Below are 19,416 nucleotides of genomic sequence, written 5' to 3'. Positions count from 1 at the left end.
CTTCTAACAACATTGTTCCCCTCTGCTGCAGATGTAATGCACTGAATGGATATGGAAGCCACATTTGCATTTGAGCATCTCTTTGTCTTTTTTGTTCCTCTTTTTGTTTTGGTGGGAGTATCAGCAGATGAAGGAATGGGGTTGAGATGGGCCAGGCATCTCTTTTCTCCTCACTTTGAATACAGCGATGATCTCTTATGGGGGGAAGTTGCCTCTGAACCAGAGATTGAGCAGCTGTTTTGTGTTCAACTGCACTTTTCTTTTTGTCAACTCTCTGAAGAGCAGAAAAAGGGGGAAAATGACAGGGAGCAGCTTTCAGTTGGCCCCCACTAATGGCATTAGTTTCACTGGCTCAGATTTGGAGCCACATTGTAAAGAAATGCTGGTTGTTTTATTTGATCACTGTCCAATTTGATCTGATTTATCCTTAACTTGAACCGTTTAAACACAGTTCAGTGATTGTTCAGTCACAATCAGCTCGCTCACTGACTTCAGACTCTTTGCTCTTGCCTCTTGGACGAGGGGCTCTGTTTGGGATTTTCCTGTGGTGAATCGTTGGTCCTCACGGGGGACTTGACTCAGGACCTGATTTGGAACTTCTCTCTTGTTGTGGGACGTTACTTTGGACTGCTGGGAGTTAACCTGACTTATCTTGTTGGTGTTGATTGGCTCTTCATTCCAGTCTTGTTGGTTTCAACGAATAACTTGTCTCACAGGGGAAGAATTACCGGAATTTTTATCTGGTCCCTTTGTTAAATGTGGTTGTATAAATGAATGGAACTTTGAAAAACTTTTGGAATCGGTCCAGCCACCGGGTCAAACCTACAGCCGTGGCTACAATGTAATCTTATGCTGCAGCAGAAACAGTCCACAAAAGGTTTTTTTTTCATCAACAAAGGGCTGACATTTTTATTCTGGTTTGTATGAGTCACATCTCACCCAATGAGAAGTCTCACCTGCAACTTGTTTGCTCTTCAATTTGTAGGGGATCTTCATCTGTATACATCAGTTTAAACAAGTCATCGAAGTCAAATGCTTCACGACATTGTCCACATCAAGGTTGAAAAAATACCAGAATTTCCCTTTAAGACACAATGTTAATGACTTTTAGGTCATGAACTGGGATTTGCTTGAAAAGATTGAAATTCCGACACTACCATCAGAATAATAAACCCAACATATCACTGATGCTGGTTGACATTGGATAGACTTTCTTCTTATGTGCTGTTGCTACATCTTTCTGCACGATTTTCTGCTTGTTTTCTTTTAATGCAAATCCCTTGCTAAAGATAAAGATGGGCAGTAAATGAAAAGTACTTCCTTAGTCTTCAGTTCTTCCATGGACACAGGATGAATTCATGAATATCTGAGCAGCACTGAGACGTCTCTATCCTGGTTTTATGTTCCTGTTTTTATGTTCTCCCAGTCGGAATCAGATGAAACATAATTTTTAATCCTCTCCTGATGTATGTGACACAGACTGATGTAGCTGATAAACAACAGAGCCAAGAAAAAGACTATTAATGTAAATATATTCAGGCTTTTGAGACACCGCAGCTAGGCAGGTTTCCACCGAACTCATCCCATCACCACTAACCTCTGTAATTAGTTTGCTGTTTATCTAATTTCCGAATCTAATTGAAACAGAAGGATGCCTCAGAGAGAGAGACAGTAAAACAGAAATGCAGCCGCCCTGTCGAGAAGGAATTACATTTTCCCTGCAAGTGATGTTTAATTGAAATGCCAGCAGCTGTCATGAAGCTGTGTGTCATACACGCTGCCTCAACTCCAGTGTTGAATTTATTTCGTCATCATCAATTGGGCATCAAGGATTGTTAGCAAACAGGAGGCCAAATGGAGTTGTGGCCAGTGGGCGCCCGGCCGAACCCATCACTCATTTCCCCTCCAAAACTAGGTTTCACTCATGAAGTTTCCACTTGGGAAATTACTGACGCATTTGTCCCAGTAAAGAACATCTCCAGAGCGAGAGGCAGCTGTTAAGTAAACACTGGGATTTTGTGCAAATCAAGCAGTAGTTTGACACGGTTTGTGCTTTTTGTGAAAAGAAAAGTCAGCAACAGTTTTTGTTCCAGAGTAAAAAATAGCTCGACAGCCAAAGGCCAGATTAGAATAAAACTTGTAAGAAATATTCATGTGATTATCATAACGCCATGACCTCTACTCCAGCACCACCCTCAGGACAAAGTGATAGAGCTGGAAAGATGGACCTGTTATTCATTACCTCCACCAAGGAGTTTGTGATTTCACCACTGTCCCTCTGTTTGTTGGATTGTTGGATTTTGAACAGGATTATGCAAAAACCACTGGATGGATTTCAATGAAATAGGAAGGATAAGGGATGGGAGAAGGACAATTTTGGTGCATATGTGGATCGGGACGGATCAAGGGATATTTTTTTGTATCTTTCTTTACAAGTAATTCAGTGAAGGAGACTGTTGGGCCTTGGTGGAGGTTTGAACCCTCTAAATCCAATATTCCCTTCCCGCAGCTAATTGCCACGCCATGTTCACCAGCTGGTCTCTGAGTGTGTGCTGACAAGCAGGTAGTGTACAGTGGCTATTTGGAGCCAATACAAAGCCCCATGAAACAGAGGGAAACATGTGAACTCAGGTGATATTGTTGATTATAATTGCTTACGTAAATGGTGAAAGACCTATTATTTTCTTCGTTTTTAACCCCTGTTATCCAGCATCTAAAATAGTTTCTGCAAAATCTGATAACACTATGTTTCCTGTAATTTTAAAACGCTTAATTTGGGCACCATTGAATTTACAGGATTTAAAACATGTACTATTCTTTAAATATTTAAGTGCGTCTTATCATGTGCAGTGAGCAGCGATCCTCTGCAGCATGGCCGTACGTCTCCTCCCTGCCTCTGCTATTTGACATCCTCTGCTCTCCACTCGCTGTTCTAGTCTCATTCATTACCAACGATGAGTGATCAGTCTTTACTGCCGGAGCAAATGACTCCCCCCGGACAGATCCCCCGTCGCCCGCCTACTATTGAAATGAAATTGGATTTCATTACTAAGCTCCTATTAATCCAGAGAAGTCTTGTGTGTTGATGGAGGGTCCACTCCAGCAGTTGGTTTCCTCGTCCGCTCTTTCTCCGTTCTGTGATCGCAGAGCACCACGACTCTAATAACAGTCATTTTTGGAAGGACTTAAGAGTTTTCAAATAAAAGTTGATGATGCATTTCCCCCTCTGTTATTCAACCACAACTAATGAGATGGAGTCAGATGTGTTTTTCTGATGATGGGTAACATCCTGTTTGTCCTGTTGGCAAGGACATACTCCACGAGCTTTGGGTTGAAATAGAAAGGTAAACACACAGAGGCAGAGGGAGTTTGTAAACACTCTGCTGTTGTTTCTGCTTCACCCTCATGTTTCATGTTTTATATCATTTTGCCGTTAATTACTCTGTGGATAATTTGCACCAGCGGTCGATTCCCCAGCGACTGAATCTCTAGAAGCACACTGTATGAAAGCTCAATGCATTCATGAAGAAAAACACTTTAAAATGTATCTTGACAACAGTGATTAAAACTGGGGTTGGTAATCAATTGGGGGGGGGGCGTCAGTGCGAGAGACAAGGTGAATTATGAATTAATGCGCAGCTATGAAGAAAAATGTGACTCATTGAATCAGAAAGTATTTATTGCCAAGTAGGTTTACACCTACAAGGAATTTGCTCTGGTTATTGGTGCATAGAAACATAAAAACATAAAAACAATAAATACAACACACATAGGAAAACCAATAAAAAGAAACAGAAGGGTATTGATCATGATGTGGTGATCAGTGTTGATATTGCGGCATTTCAAACCAATTGACGTTTAAAGTGTAGCGGGTCAGGCACGTCAGCTGAGACGGAGAAGGAGAGATTTGATTTTCAAACCACTTATTTGCTCTAAAGAAAATTCAATAAAAAAAAAAAACTCCGTTGGTTTTCAGAATATGACCGAAAACCAACGCATCGTTCTCCACAGAACACAAATTTCATTTGAGGCACCAAATGTCCTTAAACACTGAAATTGGATTTCAGTCTTGCTTTTATCATACCAACAAAAGTAAAAAATGTTCACTTGACCTAACCGAAAATTGAAAACTTGACATTTCATTTTTCGTTTCCTGTTGTACCTGTAACCCAGAATGAACATTTGATGAGAAAAAAACGAACCAAACAAGACAAACATCTGAATCAAATCTCCAGCCCTCAACGGTGGTTTGTACAGTGCTTTCCACTCAGGCCTCTGAGCAACAATCTTTTAGCTTCTTCTGATTTAACACTTTTACCAATAAATATTGCATTGTCTTACCTACCATAGTGCTCAGAGTGTAATCAGCAACATTATTCACTTTCAAGACACCAACATCACATTTGAAGACAGGAGCAATCTTTACATCAGGAAAAGAATCCGCAACAACAGGCTGAATCATTCCATTACAATGAGCAGCAGTCAGTAACAGTTCATTCTTGAGGCTGATCACCCTGAATGACCCGGTCCTCGAACCTGAGGTCAGACCAGCCGCATCATCCAGGTGAGGACCACACACTTCAACCACACGGCCCAGTCCCACCATTTTGGCGTCGCACAGTCCTGAAGCAGGGACGGCCCTGCTTCACTATGGAGACGGGTCCCGTAGCCACTGACTCTTTAAGAAGACAGAACTGAGAGTCACATTTCTTTGGTCTTTCTTTTTGGAACATCCTCCAAACTTTTAACAGTCCTTCATAGAAAGTGGGACCCAGCCCACCATACCACTCGAGTATGGCACTAGCTACATTGCCGACCAGATCTGCAGGTCAAGTCAGAAGTTTGAATAAACTAAAGAATGAAAGCAGCCCCCCTGCTCGCCAAGTGGACAAGTCCATGTTCCCCCTCCTCCTTGGGCAGGTAAACGGCAGGTAAATGTCTCTGAGGGACCCAGTGCATTCCCAGCCTGCACTCTGGACAGAAGGTTTACAGGAGGGTCCGAGCATACCAGCCGGTGCCCCAGCATGGAGGACTTAATGTTATGAATAAGGATCCGGTCTTTAAAAGACATTTTTGTTTAAAACGACCTTCAGAGAGGGTCTTGTCTCCAAGATGAACTCTAAGATATGTAATCCCTCCCGCCTTCCACACCAAATCCGTCTGTCACCAACTGCTAAGGGTTCCCTTTTTCTCCAGTTAACTTAAGCAGAGGAGAGTTTACTAAAGTTAATTACATTTTCATTAAGAACATTAATATCATGCTGAGTTTTGACAAGAACAATTACCGCATCAGCACACGCAGACAATTTAAAACCATTTTTATACAGCCACGAAAAGAGAAACCAGACGAGTGAATCCTTCGTTTGTGCAGAGAAGGCAATGAGAGAGAATATCATAGAGGGCAGCCCTGTCTGACTCCCCTCTGAACCTTAAACGGAGCACTTAAACCACAGTTAATCTTAAGTATACTCTCAATGTCATTGTACAAGACCTTGATCTTCTCTAGGGGATCAGAGCTAAACCCAAAAGCTTACAGCCTCGGCCACAAGTACTCGTGTTCAACACACAGCTGAACCAGAGAGGTCCAAAATGTCCCACATCTAAGTAATGATGTCAGAATAAGTTTGGTCTACATGAATGACCTGCTCCTTCACTTTTCATGTTATAGTCTGTACAGAGTAAAGACACAGGGCGCCAGTCCTTAATATCCAGGTCTCCTTTTTGGAAGGAGGGTGAGGACAGCTCTCCTGCAGCTCAGAGGCAGATCTCCCTTATAACATACAACAAACCTTCGCTGATAACAGTCCAGAAAGTCTTATGAAAATCTGCAGGGAGACCATCTATCCCAGGAGCCTTCCTACTGCGCCTCCAGCTCTGCATTGGCCTTCATAGAGAGCGCCACCTCTGGTTCCTCGTTGAACTCCGTCTTGTAAACTCCTGATGAAAACCAACAGACTCCTCCGGCCATTTTTTACGTTCCACAATGAAGAAAAAACTGCAGGGAGCATTTCCGCAATGTTCTGAAAGCAAGATCGAACCGGAGCACCATGAGCATAAACACCCAGCAGGTCAGGCAGAGCTAATTCTTTGCTTTTGAGAACTGGAATGTGTTCTCGTTCTCCTGCAGAGTGTGCTAAACCCTGCAGCTCCACCACTTCTCTCTCCAGAGCTGTCATGGACCTGGCCATGTCCTTTGTGACATTGACAGTGAACTGAAGGCAAAGCTGTGTGATTTGAACTTTACCCACATTCTACCACTGCTGTTAGGAAATGTTCTCAGATTTAGCCTTTCTGTGGTTATGTCCAAAACACCTGCATATATTCTTTAAAACCTTTATCCAACAAAAGAGTGGTTTTGAACTTTTACAAAACTTTTCAATTGTACATCTAAAAATCAAACACTGTACGGGCAATGATCAGAAAAATCTACCTGACTTATAGAACAGGTCAAGTCAAGCCCAAGTCTGGCCAGGGATAACCGATTATCTTTGGAGGGTTAGGGTTAGGGTTACAGGTGTACAAGGTGTACAGCCGCTGACTTTTAGAAAAATGTCTACAAGAATCAAACAGGTCAAAGGTTTGTAGGACCTTAATGAGACAGGTCTTAGAAGCAGAGTGAGGTTCCTGATGGTTCCTGTCTACCACATGGTTTTCAGTGCAGTGAAAGTCACCACCCAGAAACAGATTCTCTTCGCTGCTACAATTATGACGAGCCTTTTTTTAAAACATCCAGAAAAACAAGTCTGTATAAAACCTACAGTTGGAGCATTAACATTCATAAAAAGGCTCCCCACTCCATTCCCTCTTCCAATCCGATTCATTATCAGAGGTACTAGGAGTTTCCTGGAGGAAAGTTTAGCTTCTGAGTCTGAATAAGATTAAAAAGAAAAGCTGTCTTTACACCTTCTGGAGTACCATTAATATTTAAAGAACCCTGTGACCATGTCAAAATAAACAAATGAAAGAATAACTAAATGCACTTAATCATCCTTCACTATTTGGGCTCGAACCTTCAGCAACAGTTCTCATAACCTGAAAATCTCTGGATCGTTGAAAGAAGGCTTCCCCAAGTTTCCTGTATTCTTCATGTAAAACAAACAGCCTCTGCCACTCTGGTCGCAGTCTGTCCTGTCTGCTGCCTTACCTCAGCCTGAGCACCGAGCTCATCCTGCTGACTCTGACAAATGTCAGCGTTATCAATGTGTTCATCGTCTCACTCACTGTGCTCACTGTCTGCCCTGTGATCACCTCCCTGTGTCTGTCTCTATGTTATTCTGTGTGTTTCATGTGTCCTTCTGTTATAACTGACCGTCAGCTCTGACAGGTGGCACCTCTGCAGATGCAGCAGCCTGACATCACCCACTGTGTCCGGGAACGAATTGACCGAAACCCCCTCTGCCCGGTATCCCAAACTTTTTAAAGTGTCTGAGGTCAAATGAACAGTGTAATCAAAATGGAAACAGAAAGCTGAAGTCAGTTCATTGTTTTTTCTGAATCATAAACACCTGCTTTCTTAAAGACATGAAATTTAGTTCAAGGAGCAGAGATTACCAGGAGAGGGGGATAATTTTAATCAGAGACACTAACAATCAGTGTCGGGTCACAGCTCCCTCTCCAACAACTCATTCCTCAGAAATGGCAGCACATTAGAAATGATTCTTTGCACTTTAACACGAGATAACACCGGAGTCAGTTTTCCCTGCATCATACCTCCACTTTTAATCAGCTGATTTACTTTTCTGTGCTGTCCAGGAAAATGACGACAGCACTATTAATTCTGGAGGCAGCCTTCACACTGCCATAACCCACAACTGCACCAATAGCAAGGCTGCACTGCTCCACTGAGACACTGACAGCAGGAGAAAGTTTCATGGCATGTTCGGGAGTGAGCTTCTCCCACCGGGACGGGTCACCCTTGTACCCTCGACAAACGCTCCCTGAAGCTCTCGAGCCTATCAATCAACAGAGTTTGGTGTCTGAGTGACAGATGGACTTTAAATCTCATTCCATCAGACTTGTATGTGTTTGATCATTTCATTCATTATTAACCTGGCGCTGCTTTGTCTCTGTTCCAGGGTTGGAGAAAGTCGGCCGTGAGTCCACCTACGAGCAGGAGGGGAAGGTGCAGTTTGTGATGGACGCCGTGTACGCCATGGCCCACGCTCTGCACCACATGCACCGCGAGCTCTGCGCCGGATCCCCCGGGCTGTGTCCGCGTATGGCCAACATCGATGGCAAAGAACTGCTGGCTCACATCTGCGCTGTTAACTTCAATGGTAAGAGCAGCAGTGGCCTCATCATTCACTTCATCACTCTCCATCAATTATGTTTTGTTTTTCAGCTCATTAATATTAAATTCCTTTGCTTGCCAATGTTGCTCCCAGGTCTTCTACTTTGTGTTTTCATTTCAAATGAGTTAAGGACGCCAGAATTACAGCAAATTTTCAAGGTGGTATTTAATCTGAGAACATTAGTTTGCTAGCAAAAAAAACTAAAACATTATCAATTCTAAATGGAGCCATTTGTTTGCCTGTGAGTTTGAACAAACCCGACCGTCACAGTCGCAACCTCGGCCTGTTTTCTGTCAGAGGACAAACGAGTTGACAGTCTCACATTTCTGACAAAGTATTAAGCTCTGCTGTTCTGTTTGTTTGTTGGTTGGTTTATTTATTTGTCAGCAGGATTATGTAAAACACACAGAGCTGATTTGCACCTGATTTGAAGAGAGGGGGCATGAGTCTGAGAAAAAACATTAAATTTAAATATGGCTGATCCAGAATAGTTTTTATAACTTTTCCTGAATATTTTAAGATCAGACATATTCATGATGTTAAGAGAAGAGTTTGTCTAATGTGCTGCTCTTCCTCCGTCCTTTATTTTTCTCTTAGGAAAGATAAATAACATAGGTGCTATTTTGGAAAAAAACTATGAATAATTAGTATTGTAAATTATGTTAAAGTTTTACTGGTGTAAATAATTGTTGTCAGTCCTTACCACTGTAGTGCTCAGATATTGCTAAAATGCAGCCAGCATAGGAGATCACAAAGGAGCAAGTTAGGACCGAAGAAGCACTTCCTTGTTAAATAAGAATAATATATAGTCCATTATGATTTCTTTGGTTTTCTTCTGCCCTGTTTGTGTCATGCCCTCGTGCTTTCAAACAAACAGTCTCTCTCTGGTTGGGTCACAGCCATACGTGGGTTTCACAGGAGCTTTAATGAAGACAGCTTTCCCTCGCTCTTCTAAGCGCTGGCTTTTATCACCAAGGCCGGCTTCTCTTCTCTTCTCTTTCATGGAAAAGGAAAATATTCTATATTCTCTAAATATTCTCTATAGTTTAAATAAAAAAATAAAAAAGCCCATTCCACACACATTCTTCAGCTTCTCCACCCCTGCTGAGGTTGAAGCTGAATGTGACTTCCCAAGGTGAACATGTTTGACGAGCTTCTCAGGAACCTATTAAATACACATCACAGAATATAACCCCGACAGCCCCATAGACCCACACATAAAATTAAACTGACTTTTTTTGTTACAATGTTTTCTCATTGCAAAACTGTTTTTGACTGGTATTACTTTAGATTCAAGATTTTTTATTGTTAAATGCACAACAATAACATTAAGCAGTCACTGGCAATGAAATGCTTGAGTCACAGACTCTCTTCTAGCAAAGCTCAAGTAATTACAGCCCCAAATAAATACAATAGAAATTTAAAATAGAAAATTAAATATATATAAATATATATATTTACAGATGAAGAGAGAAATAAAATAAAACAATATTGCAATTTGTGCAATAGTGCAAATATGCAAATATGCCACGGTGCTGGTTTGGTGTTCAGGTTTGCAGTTCAGAGGAGTTTAAAAGTCTTATGGCCTGGCGGAAGAAACTGTCTCTGAGCCTGGTGGTACGGGCCCTGATGCTGCGGTACCGTCAGCCAGACGGCAGCAGGCAAAAACGATTGTAAAATTGACAAATAGGTTATTTGTATTTTTTTCACTTTCAAACAAACAGTCACTGAGAAAGCATAGCTTATAGAATATTCTGTTTGTTGTATATGTCAGTAGGTAATTCATATCATATATATATATAAAAATGTATACATACCTATGTGGGTTTTCTCCAGGATGATTTGATATCCTACCACATTCCGAAATCAAAAATAATTTTGACAAAGAGCAGAATTTTCTGTAGTGGTCGAGGAATATTCCTGTTTTTTGTGGCAGCCAATGTCAAAATTAGGGACACATTGGCAATGAAACATTCTGTATCTGTGATTTTTTTTTTATACATTTAATAAAATTACAATAACAATTAAATGAAAACATCGAATGAGACACAAAAGTTAATGAACTGAAACACTTCAACACATAAATATTACATGAATTTTACAGTAAAACATCTCTATCCCACTATTATCAACCATCAGCTAGATATGCGTGGATGTGTTGCGAGAAACAAATTTCCAAATATCAATATGAAGGGATTTTTATTTCTGGAACCACGATGTTTCTCACTATAGTTACAACATATCAACATAATTACAGAGTGGCACTGCACTTTGTGAAAGTTCTATCCACGCGGTGAGGGAGACAGGAGCAGGTGCAGTGAATCACATATTTTTTCCCCCCAGATAATTAAGATAATTTATTTAATCAGGGATATTACCCTGAGTGCATTGCTCTCTTGAGAAGAAAGGTCTTGTATCTTGTCTTGTATCTGGCAGCTGTCAGGTGCACTCAGTGTTCAAAAGTGAGCCCAAGTGCCCTCAGATTTTTTGACTCTATAACCTTTATCTTACTGTATAACCTTAATCTAACAGTAACGGGTTACAGCTTCTGTGCAGGAGCACACGTGCATCAATCCTGGCTCAGCAGTGTGTAACGCATGTGTGGTTTGTGCCTGATTGAGCTTTTGAAGGCAGACACACACACACACTCATGTCATGCTGTATTTGGGGCTTTCCTGTTTGAATCTGTGAACAGCATGCTCAGTTGAACCGTCACATACATCAAACGTTGACATAAATCAAACTCGAGCTGCTCCTCTGTATTTTACGCTCCACTTCACTGAGCACGGGGCAGTGGGGTTACCCATAATTCCATGTATGAAATGCAGCAAATCCAGGACGACAAAGCGGTGCTGTGTGGCGGTGGTGGCCGGGGGGCTAATCGCTAAGTCAGCCATGTGCTCCTTGCTCGCGTGCTTATTTTTAGAGGAGCGTTGGGAGGCTAATCGAGACACTTTTGCTAATGTTAGGGCTCGCTGTGCTAAAGCCATCTGCATGAGGCCTTCGTTGTAATGCCCTGTTTGAACGCGATCAGCAGAGCAGCGTGGGAGGGAGGCAGGAGAATGAGGTGGGGGCAGGACATCAGGGATACTCCCCCCTGATTCCTTTGGACAGCACATGCTAACTAAGTGGCGATAAAAGCTTGTTTTTTTTTTATGGGGATGCAACATGGCTGACCCTGTGGAGCTGCAGGAGGAGAAACCCTTTGGAGCAAGACCAGTTGTGGAGGGAAGGATGGGGAGGGGGTAATGTACCTATCTGAAATGATGAATATGTGACAAGCCCCTGCTGTTCAGAAGTTCAAATATGCACCTTTGTAATACCAAACATAGGACACATCCAGAGAGAAGTTAGTCATTGTACTCTGTGAACCAGTAAGTAAGAAGCAGGAATTATGTGTTTGGAACTATGTTGAACCATCAATGCTGTGGCCGGTGAATGTTGCCCTGACCCCTCGGCCACCAGGGCACTCTTAACTAACAGCAGCAGCTTTTCAGCCATCAAGCAGAAAGTAACTTGAGCGAGTTATGATCTGCATATTAACAGTCAGTCAGTGACTCATCCCTTTCTTTGTGATCAATGATATAAATTAGAGCACACTGTTTTTTATCAAACTAATGTAGGATTTAATAAACATACAGTTGTCAATTTTTTAAAAACTTTTTATCTATAAAAAAAAATGCAAATCCTAGCCTCTTCAGTTTTTCCCTGCACACATTAAAAACATCAGAACAGGCTAAACTCTGTCTGTTGTTCTTGTTTAATTTGGTAAACACAAAACTGTCCATCATAGCCAAAAGACTTTAGAGTGGGACAGACTGACTGCTCAGTCTACTGAGTCTCAGATGATAAAATCTGTGATCATGTGAACAACTAGTCGTTCTGACTGCTATTAAGCAGATTGAATCATCGCTTTATTATTGTGATATCTGAAAAATGTCACTTAAAAACGGGTCAATGACCAACGCCTGGGCCACACTGGGTCCACGTGCAGCGTGTGAAGGCTGTATTACTGAACTGCTCCATCTCACATTTATCTGTTGTCCACACACTGCTGCAGATTTGCTATGTGAGGTTTCTGATATGACTAGTTTTGTTTACACCATATTTTTGGCCTAAATGTCCTCTGATAGCCTCCTGTGAGGTGTGTTCATTGACCCCCTTGGAAACCATCGAGTCTGCTAGACCACAAGCATCACCACATCCGGTAGAGGACATTTAGACTTACAATTTGGTGTAAATGGCTACGCTTCCAGACGAATATGAATGTTGGGGCTTGCGGGCACTTGGAAGACACCGCACGAGCAGTATGGAGGCATGTGGATTTTTATGTCTCAAAAAGATGTCGCCTGGGCTCAAGCACTGTTTACCCCTGAAACGCTTTAAGTGTTTTGGTGGACTCAGACGCTATTCCCTCCATCGGCATATAGTGGTTAGTAGATAATTGAAGTGAATTTTCATTTTTCGGTGAATTATCCCTTTCACGTGAATATACAGATTGGGGGTTACATCAGAAGGGAGGCAGTGCATGAGCTCCACAGAAACCATCTGTGTGTTCTGTTTACCTCACAGACCCCAGCACATGAGCCGAGTGACCCAACCATCACCAGAGTTTCACTGGATACATGGAGTTTTTAAGTAGGTTCCATGAGGGGCATTCAAGATGAAAACAGTATTTCTCCCTGCCTCCGCAGCCTCTGTTTCTACTAAGAAATGCTTCGTAGAGACACGATCTCACAGTAAAACTAAGGGAGGGATCATTCTTTACAGATCCTCTCAGAATGTTAATAACATATAAAGAGCTGGAGAGTTGTGTGATGATTTAAACAGCTGTTAGTGGAGATCATGCTTCACTGAGTATGACAAAGATCCAGACCATAAACAACCAGGGCTCAGTGGCGTGGATTGATATATTTGATCAAATGGAAGCAAATCTGTCCCATGAGTGCAGTGACTGACGTCAAAACACTAAAATGTTTTGAATCCTCTAAACTTTTCATTATATCCAGTATGCACACGCACATCATTACACAAGCTTTTGCTGAATCTATAGAGTGGATGAAGACAAGTGGTGTCTTCTGAGGACCCTTTAGCAACCATTCATTCAAGAAAGTGTTCAGAAACACCACTCAATGGTTTTCTTACTGTGTAACATTCTTACCAACAAGCTGTGTCTCAGTTTTCTGGCTGCATTCTTCTGGGATTGTATTTAAAGACCAATTGCAGCACAGCGGTGCGACTGGGCTGTCCCATATTGAAGGCTCCTCCAAATGCATCAGACAGATGAATCCTTTCATCATAGATATACAAAGGCTCTAACAGGCGGCTCCTTCCCAGTCCAACCTATCCCAGAATTAATTTGGACTTTGGTGAAAAACCATTTTTCCAAGAGGTAATGGCATCTGCAAGTGATAAGTCATCGGATGCTTGAGTATTGACAACTCAACTAAACAGATAATGGTGTACAGTAAGTGTTAAAAAAACAATGGGCATTAAAAACTTCATGTGTCCAACTGCAACAAGGGAAGTATGAGCTGGTGACACCGATCACTTTAATCCACTGCTTTTGTGTGTCTGACCGGGTAGATCATGTCATCTGAAGGATGCAGATGTCGAAGCTCAAGTATAGGCACAGCAGAATCCCAACGCACAACTAAGGAGAATCTGGGTTTAACAGGATGGGTTAAGGACAGGATCAATATCACAAGACTAAAGCAAGGATACAACGCTGGAAAGCTAAGGCACATGGCACAAAGACAATCAGACTGAAATAAACTAAGACACTCAAACCATGACAGAAGCCCCTGAATTGAAACGACATTGTTGAAATGTGCAGGTGCAACAGTTTAAAGATGAGGAAAGTAATTCAGGTCCAGCGACAAGGAAACACGATTTTGTGAAAATGTAATTCTATAAATATAAAATATGTAAATGAGGATATATGAATATCATTTCCTCCGCAGCGCATGTTCAGTTCAATGATACTCACTGTCACCGTTTGGTGGAGGAGATGGACCCAGGATGCAGAGGTTACAAACAAAAAAAGGTATTTAATATAAGAAAAGGCTTTAAACAAGACAAAAACAAAACACTAGCAGGTAAGTTCTGGCGACAAAGCGCACGAAGAACAAGGAAGCAGGAGAAGCTGGTCGAGACAGCAGAAACAGACAAACCATATCTGACACGTGTGGAAACGAGTAGACAACAACGAGTACGAACCGACAAAGGGCTTGGGGAACACAGAGGCTTAAATAGAGACACAGAGGAAAGGCAGGAGCAATTAACCACAGGTGAAACACATGAGGACTGGGAAGACAATCACCGAAAGGAAGTGAAGATAGAAACCACACACAAGGGACAGATACTACAAAATAATACAGGAAACAGAAAATACACTGATGAGACTGAATTTAACAAACTAAAATGACAGGACGTCACACTCACTGTGTCTTAAAGCGCCGTGGTTTAATGATGGAATGTCTTAAAGAATGACAACCGGTTGGTTTTCTTATGAACGGTGTCTTTGTAGCTCTTTCTGAAAAGCTGAACACTTATTTCAGGGTATCTATTACAAAAGCTTCTGCAAACCTGCCTCACTTACTGTAATCTAACACGAATAAACACATTGTATTCGCAAATTCACATTCGTCAACTTTTCCTCCGCTCTTTGGAGCTTGAATGGAATAAAAGCTGTCACTTGAACCAAAACTGATGGTGCATGAAACTGCATGAAATCAAAAATGATGAAAACTCAGAAGTTGAAATTGACTGAAAAACTTCCCAACTCAACAAGGAAGGAATGTGACAAAATCACTCTTTAGAATGAGGATGCAGAGAAACGTGTGTGAATGTGTAGTCTATGTTTAGAGGCATGATCCCACGGATGAATCGCTGAGCTGCCGGACTGCAGCTCTAACTGGCCAAGGTCCCTGTAAACATCTATACTGGAAACTGGTTCAATAAAACTCTTAGACCGCCCTGTGCTGTGTTACAGAGACACACGCTTCTGTCAGGGCAGCGGAGAAACCCGCTGCTGTCGGATCCATTCAGATCAGAAGGTTCGACTAATGGAGGATCACGTCTCCTCCTGCTCAGACTTTCTGACAAACTGCAGCTAAGAGGAGGCACAGTATCAACAACCTGGAAGCAGAGTCTACAAATTGTCGGAACATCTGAACACCCTGACTTGGTATTCATGGTTTAACTCTGAGGAGAAGGGCTTAGTGGAAACAAAGAGGACAGTGTGAATAAAGAAAAAAAGTCATAGATGCTGATGTGGTTCCTAGTGTTTCTGAAGATTAACCACTGCCGGACCTTGATCAGCAGTTTCACACTTAACACCTGGTGCAGAATATCTGTGTCCCATTAGAGACGTGGCTTAACAACACATCCATGTCCATCCAACTGACCAACTACAGGACAAATGTCGGCAAAACTGACTCAACATTGATGTAAGAAAAATCCTAATAATTTTGGTTCTTAGAAATCTAGAATTCTCATTTTATCCAACTGCGCTGCTGTGTGCATGTGAGCATGTGTGCATGGCTGGGTGAAAGAGAACATGCTATTATGATCGGTTTACTGTATTAACTGTTAATGCAGTCAGTGCTGTATATTACTGCTCATGAATTGGTGGAGCATTGTCTTTCTGGCAGTGTTGCTGTTCATGTAGTTCGGGTCAGACTTGAACAGATTGGGCAATGGCACTCTTTTCAATCTCGTCTGCCTCTCTTTACTATGAACCTGAAGCCTTCCTTGCCGAAAACCCAGACAACATCTGACTCACATCAGCCACTTGTTCGGACTTCCACTGTTTTTGCTGGTATGATTTTTCGTCATTTATGTAATTTCTCTACTTACGTGCCTGCTTCCAATGCTGTGACCAAAGAGCCACACGAATCATTTCAGTATGTATGGAACAGGGCCCCTATTATCACATTTGGGTGTATTTCCTGTAAATGTACTTGAAAGGTTTGTGTTGCAGGCTTCCATGTTAAAGCATCAGGTGTTATGCCCGCTGTGCCAATTGGGCCCAAAGGTTCACTTAGACTAGCAGATTACCTGAAAAACACGTTTTGGGATTCTTGAACATGATATCTCAAATATGCCTTTGGAAATTGGAATTTCCTGTAATATTCTCCAGCTGTCCCTTGGACTCAAAGAGGAATTGATTAGATTTCAGTGGTCAAACGTAAAAGGTCAGAGTGACCTGATATGAGTCTGGAAAAATAAATGTATGTAGATTGAAACTGCACTGGTTGATACAACCCCAATGGTGTGTGTAGTCAGCAAAATGTAGGTTTCAGCTTCAGACCTGTACCTTCAGTTATGAAAGGACATAGAATTGAAAAATCAATAATTATACAGTACACATTATGTATCAGTTCCAACTCCTGGGGTTACAGGTATGGTCAAATTTAAATTATATATAAATACAATATATTATTATACTAAATTGCTTTTCCAATTATCTTATAATGGAAACATAATCTCTGGCTAGATTATATAGGTTTTCGGAGTGAAAGAAGCATTTATGACAGAACTGGAGTCGTAGAGAGGTGCTCAGGATGGATTGTGGGTGTGAAAAGTTCAGCATTGACTCCTCTCTATAGATTCAAGCAATACATGCCTGTTGGTTAGTGTCAGGGAAAGATGGTGGATTTGACCAGATAAAAACAAAATGAATACATTGGCCATTAACATTTTACCGTAACCTTTGTTCTGGATGTTTTCTGGAAGCTGATGAAAGGAGAATTCTGGCAGCAGCTGATGTCTCATGCAGAAGATTTTAAAGCAGACTTGATGCATCAAGGAGACCAGAAGGTGAAACAATATACAAACGCTAACAGAGTAACATGAGCAATTGTCATCCTCAAGTCTGAAGATGTCTCCCACAGCATCCCAGTATATATCTCCCTTCTACTAGCATTACCCATTCTAACAGCAAGCACATCCATGAATGGTTAGAATTGCTGTCACTCTCTGCGTTACATGTAGGTGTTCGCATCCTATTGTATAGTTAAGCCTAAAGTATGCATTTCTCAATCAAACTGTGTCCGTACGTCTTGTTACTGGTGAAATACGTAGAAGAGCTGAAGTTGGTGAGAATAGACACTACAATGTACTCTTGGTTGGTCCTTTATCTATAACCTGACCTTGGGTACTGTTTAGAGAGAGCAGTGGAATCTGTGGAATCTGTGGAATTAGACAGGCACTATTCTCCTGTAAATATATAATGTAATATTCGATAGTGGCATACACAGTAATGTGTGAGGATGGTGAATTCCTCAACAACATCCAGTTTCAACATTTTTGTGACTAAATACCTTGACCTCCCACATGGTGCTGCTCAACTTCAAAAATCTTTGTGGTTAATTTGCAACACTTTGTCATTCTGTGAGTTGAAAGCAACCCATTCAAACTGAACTGGAATTAACGAAACTGTCTTCAGGCTAAATGAAATGAATGAATGAAATGAAGGGTACTTGTGTAAATGGTCTGCAGTTATATCAAATGTGTTATTTAAGTCTCAATAAATAAATCGTGTGTAGCAGTTTGGTCCATTTGAACAGCTCTTCACTCTGGACTCCACTGTAACATCTGCTTTTTGTTTTGCAGAGTAGATTGTTTGTTTGTGGGTCATCTCATTGTGTTTAATGACAATGCTGCGGCGCGTTTCACTGCAGAGTGATCATGATTCCCACGTTGGGAAATAACGTGAAGCGAAGATGCTGAGTCCATAACAGCAACGATTCTCTGAAGTGAATCGAAGTGAAGTGAGCGATGCAGAGGATGGTGTTTCCACATCCTGAGGCGCACTGTGGTGATTCATGTCCACGCTGATGTGATTTGTGATGCTTGTATTCATGTTGAGGAAGGAAATCAGGGCAGGATAGAATCAAACCGGCGCCCACTCACTTCATTATAAATCAGTTTTCTTTTTGTTTGTGTTGTTGTTCTGCTCTTTAGCTCCAATCTGCTGCTCTCCCTCTCGGCCTCAGCCGCTCCAAACTAATCCACTTCAAGTTCAGGCCTGTTGTCCTCCTGCGTTAAATTTTCCCTGTGGCGAGAAATACAGCACCGCTGTAAGATAATAATACTGCATGATGAATACAGTTGCTGAAGATTAAAAATCAGAGATCCAGTGACTGAATGTTAAAACAAAGCATCAAGTTTAGCAGGATTAACAGAAGCTCTGAGTTTTCATTTAAGTTTTGACAAAATCGAACTAAACTCTGTCAGTCTATGAGGAGAGACGTTAAGTAAATAAGGGCTGCTGCACACTAGAGGATAATCTGATTAGGCAATCGCTGTCCCGTTACTGTGAGATCCAAATCTCTGGAATTGCCTTTATGAAATTGTTTTCTACAACTGCAAGTGTGTGGTCTTGCGTTCTGACCAAGCAGTCGATCGGTTGAATCCGTCAGAGGTTTCAGCAAGATTGATTTTATCATCGGTCATTGCCTTAGCCTTTGTCAGAATGGCTGCGTTTTTGTTCTTGCCCCGCCTCCCATAAAGTCGAGTCTGCTCTGATTACAATAACAGTGGTGTTGATTTGTTGCATGTTACATGTTAATCTGTGACTATCAAACTTGAGCACGCCACGTGCACTGATTATGTTTTCAAGCACCTCCCATTCCCCCCTTGCCAGGAAGGAGAAGTTGGTGCTGGTGCTGTTCTGTCAAAAATGTATTTTTTGCATGTAAAAGTAAATTGTCCTGCTTTGAACTTAATCAACTGTCAAAACAAATTGATTCAGGTAGAAAAACTTATATCATACATGTTGATGAACTTCCAACATATATAAAACCATGTGATTGATGCTAGCTAAAGATTAGCCTGAATTGCTAAGAGATGTTTTTTCTAAAATGTCGGCTGTGGGGTAGAGTGAGACAAATGCTGTGGGGTAATGTGAGAAATGTAGCACAAGTTAAGTTTAGTCTTAAACATATTCTACTGTTATATTACATTACATATGTTTTATTTTTAACTTCATAAACATTGTAGAAAAGCCATCATGCCAAGAAACTTTACACCAGGAAGACAACCTGGGGCAGAGATGGAGAGTGTAGCCGCTGAGGTCATGCAAGGAAAGAAGTCCTTAAGAAAAGCTGGAAGGGATAGA

General features: G+C 41.5%; 1 protein-coding gene across 1 annotated transcript in view; it reads left to right on the top strand.

The window, feature by feature from the left end:
- Positions 1-19,416, top strand: part of grm8b (glutamate receptor, metabotropic 8b) — a 132,417-nt gene that overhangs the window by 90,444 nt on the left and 22,557 nt on the right. The window contains exon 7 of the mRNA XM_053427908.1: positions 8,076-8,276. Within this exon, the coding sequence (XP_053283883.1) occupies positions 8,076-8,276 (201 nt within the window). The remainder of the gene's footprint in view (positions 1-8,075; positions 8,277-19,416) is intronic.

This window comes from Pleuronectes platessa, chromosome 7, assembly GCF_947347685.1.
Source record: "Pleuronectes platessa chromosome 7, fPlePla1.1, whole genome shotgun sequence".
Classification (NCBI taxonomy): Eukaryota; Metazoa; Chordata; class Actinopteri; order Pleuronectiformes; family Pleuronectidae; genus Pleuronectes; species Pleuronectes platessa.
Note: the sequence above shows the minus strand (reverse complement) of the source record. Positions and strands in the feature narration are given on the sequence as shown.